At 36.6% G+C, this 1832-nt stretch overlaps 1 protein-coding gene across 1 annotated transcript; it reads left to right on the top strand.

Moving 5' to 3' along the window:
• Positions 1 to 252: 252 nt before the first annotated feature.
• On the top strand, positions 253 to 849 carry LOC129894768 (uncharacterized). Its single transcript, XM_055970416.1, has 2 exons — positions 253 to 379; positions 557 to 849. The coding sequence occupies exons 1-2, from the start codon at positions 253 to 255 to the stop codon at positions 847 to 849; spliced, it is 420 nt and encodes a 139-aa protein (XP_055826391.1).
• Positions 850 to 1832: the final 983 nt, after the last annotated feature.

Raw genomic sequence — 1832 nt, 5'->3', positions numbered from 1 at the left:
ATAGGATAAAATACATACTTGTGGCTCTTGAATATGTCTAAATGGGTGAAGGCAGTAGCGCTTCCCAATAATGAAGGCAAAATTGTCATGACATTCCTGAAAAGAAATATATTCTCCAGATTTAGTATGCTGCGGGCAATTATTAGCTATGGAGGTTCTCACTTTTGTAACAGATTATTTTGTGATCTAATTGAGAAACATGGGGTAAGAAATAGAATCAATAACTCATACCATCCCTAATCTACTGGATAAATGAAAGTTTCAAACCATGAGATAAAGCAAATCCTGGCAAAAACTGTGAATGCCAACAGAATGGATTGGTTGAGAGAACTTGATGATGCCTTATGGGCATATCATACTGCATTTAAGACCCTTATTGGTATCTATCCTTATCAAATTGTATTTGGGAAGTCTTTCCACCTGCCTGTATAACTTGAGCCCAGAGCAATATTTGCACGGAAGAAGCTAAACCTGGATTATGGTAATGCATCGGATTAGAGACAGAGTCAATTAAATGAGATTAATGAGTTTTGACTGAAAGCATATAAGAGTTCAGCCTTGAACAAGAAGAGGATGATGATGTATCGTGACCAGAAGATTGAAAAGAGAGACTTTGCACCAGGTTATCTTGTTCTTTTGTTCAACTCAAGATTTCGCTTGTTTCCTGGCAAGCTGAAGTCCAAATGGTTAGGACAGTTTCATGTGGTTCTAGTGTCCTTATGTGGTGCAATTGAGCTTGAAAATCATGAAGAAAAGTTATTCAAGGTAAGTGGGAAAAGAGTGAAGGCTTACTTGGGAGTTGCTAAAGAGATCAAGGTGGTGGAAACATGGGCTCTTGGGGAAGTTTGAGTAACCAAAGGGCTTGTGTCGTGCCATAACATCAAATCAAGCGCAGCTTGGGAGGCAACCCCAGATTTTTTTTCTTTTTTCTTCTTTCTTATTATTTTTATTTTATCCATAGCTTTAGTTACCTTAGTTTAGATTAGTTTTAGTTTAGTTTGTGGTTTAGAAGTAGAAAAATACAGGGTGAAACTAATGGTTGCAAAATATGCAGGAAAAGATAAAAAGATCTGGAAAATTTCAAAGTTAGTGAGTATCTACGAGAAGGGTTTATGGGTCATGGTTAACTCCATGGCTCATCGATCCCACTCGTAGAAATTAGAGAAAATTACAACCTATAGGACTTTTCTATGAGCCCAATATACGATACATAGTTTATTCTATGGATCATAGAAATCAGAGCAAATGAGCAGTTGTAGGTCTAGATCTATGAATGCCTTTAATAGATTGTACTATCAAACACGGGCCGTAAATCGTGTTCGTAGATATCAGGTATATTTCTTAAGCTTCCTAACTTCATGACTTAATACACAAACCCTTTACCTGACCCATAGAACTTTCTATGGATCGTGGATTCATTTTGTAGACCTTAGGTATATTTAAATAAACCCTACCTGACCCACAATACCCTTTTATTTAAATCTGTCACAACCCAAGACTACACCCTAGATGTGACATGGTGAACAAAATTGTGAGAGACTCTAAACAAGCCACTTCATATAAGCATGACACTACGATAGTCAACATAATTGAAATAAATTAAAAGTGGAATATAAGTCTCATCATAGTATGATATAGCATAGTAGGAAAATTAGATACAACTAAACATACTTGGAATCATCTAATGTTTGAGAAAGCCTCTACCATAAGTAAGATGTTAGAACAGGTCTCTAGCTATCTCTAATATCTGGCTGTGAAAGTAAAGTAAGGTATGGAGAGAAGTCATAAGAAGCATGTGTCCAATACTAACAGCGAGCCTGATAGGAAGCACC

Source organism: Solanum dulcamara, chromosome 7, assembly GCF_947179165.1.
Source record: "Solanum dulcamara chromosome 7, daSolDulc1.2, whole genome shotgun sequence".
NCBI classification, from domain to species: domain Eukaryota; kingdom Viridiplantae; phylum Streptophyta; class Magnoliopsida; order Solanales; family Solanaceae; genus Solanum; species Solanum dulcamara.
The sequence above is the reverse complement of the archived record's forward strand: the minus strand, read 5'-3'. Positions and strand labels throughout refer to the sequence as shown.

What these genes read in the sequence shown, in the direction of transcription:
- LOC129894768 (XM_055970416.1), top strand. Translation starts at nt 253, where the DNA reads ATGAAAGTTTCAAACCATGAGATAAAGCAAATCCTGGCAAAAACTGTG. An exon ending in TGCATTTAAGACCCTTATTG is followed by an intron (nt 380 to 556) that starts GTATCTATCCTT and finishes ATAAGAGTTCAG; the next exon opens with CCTTGAACAAGAAGAGGATG.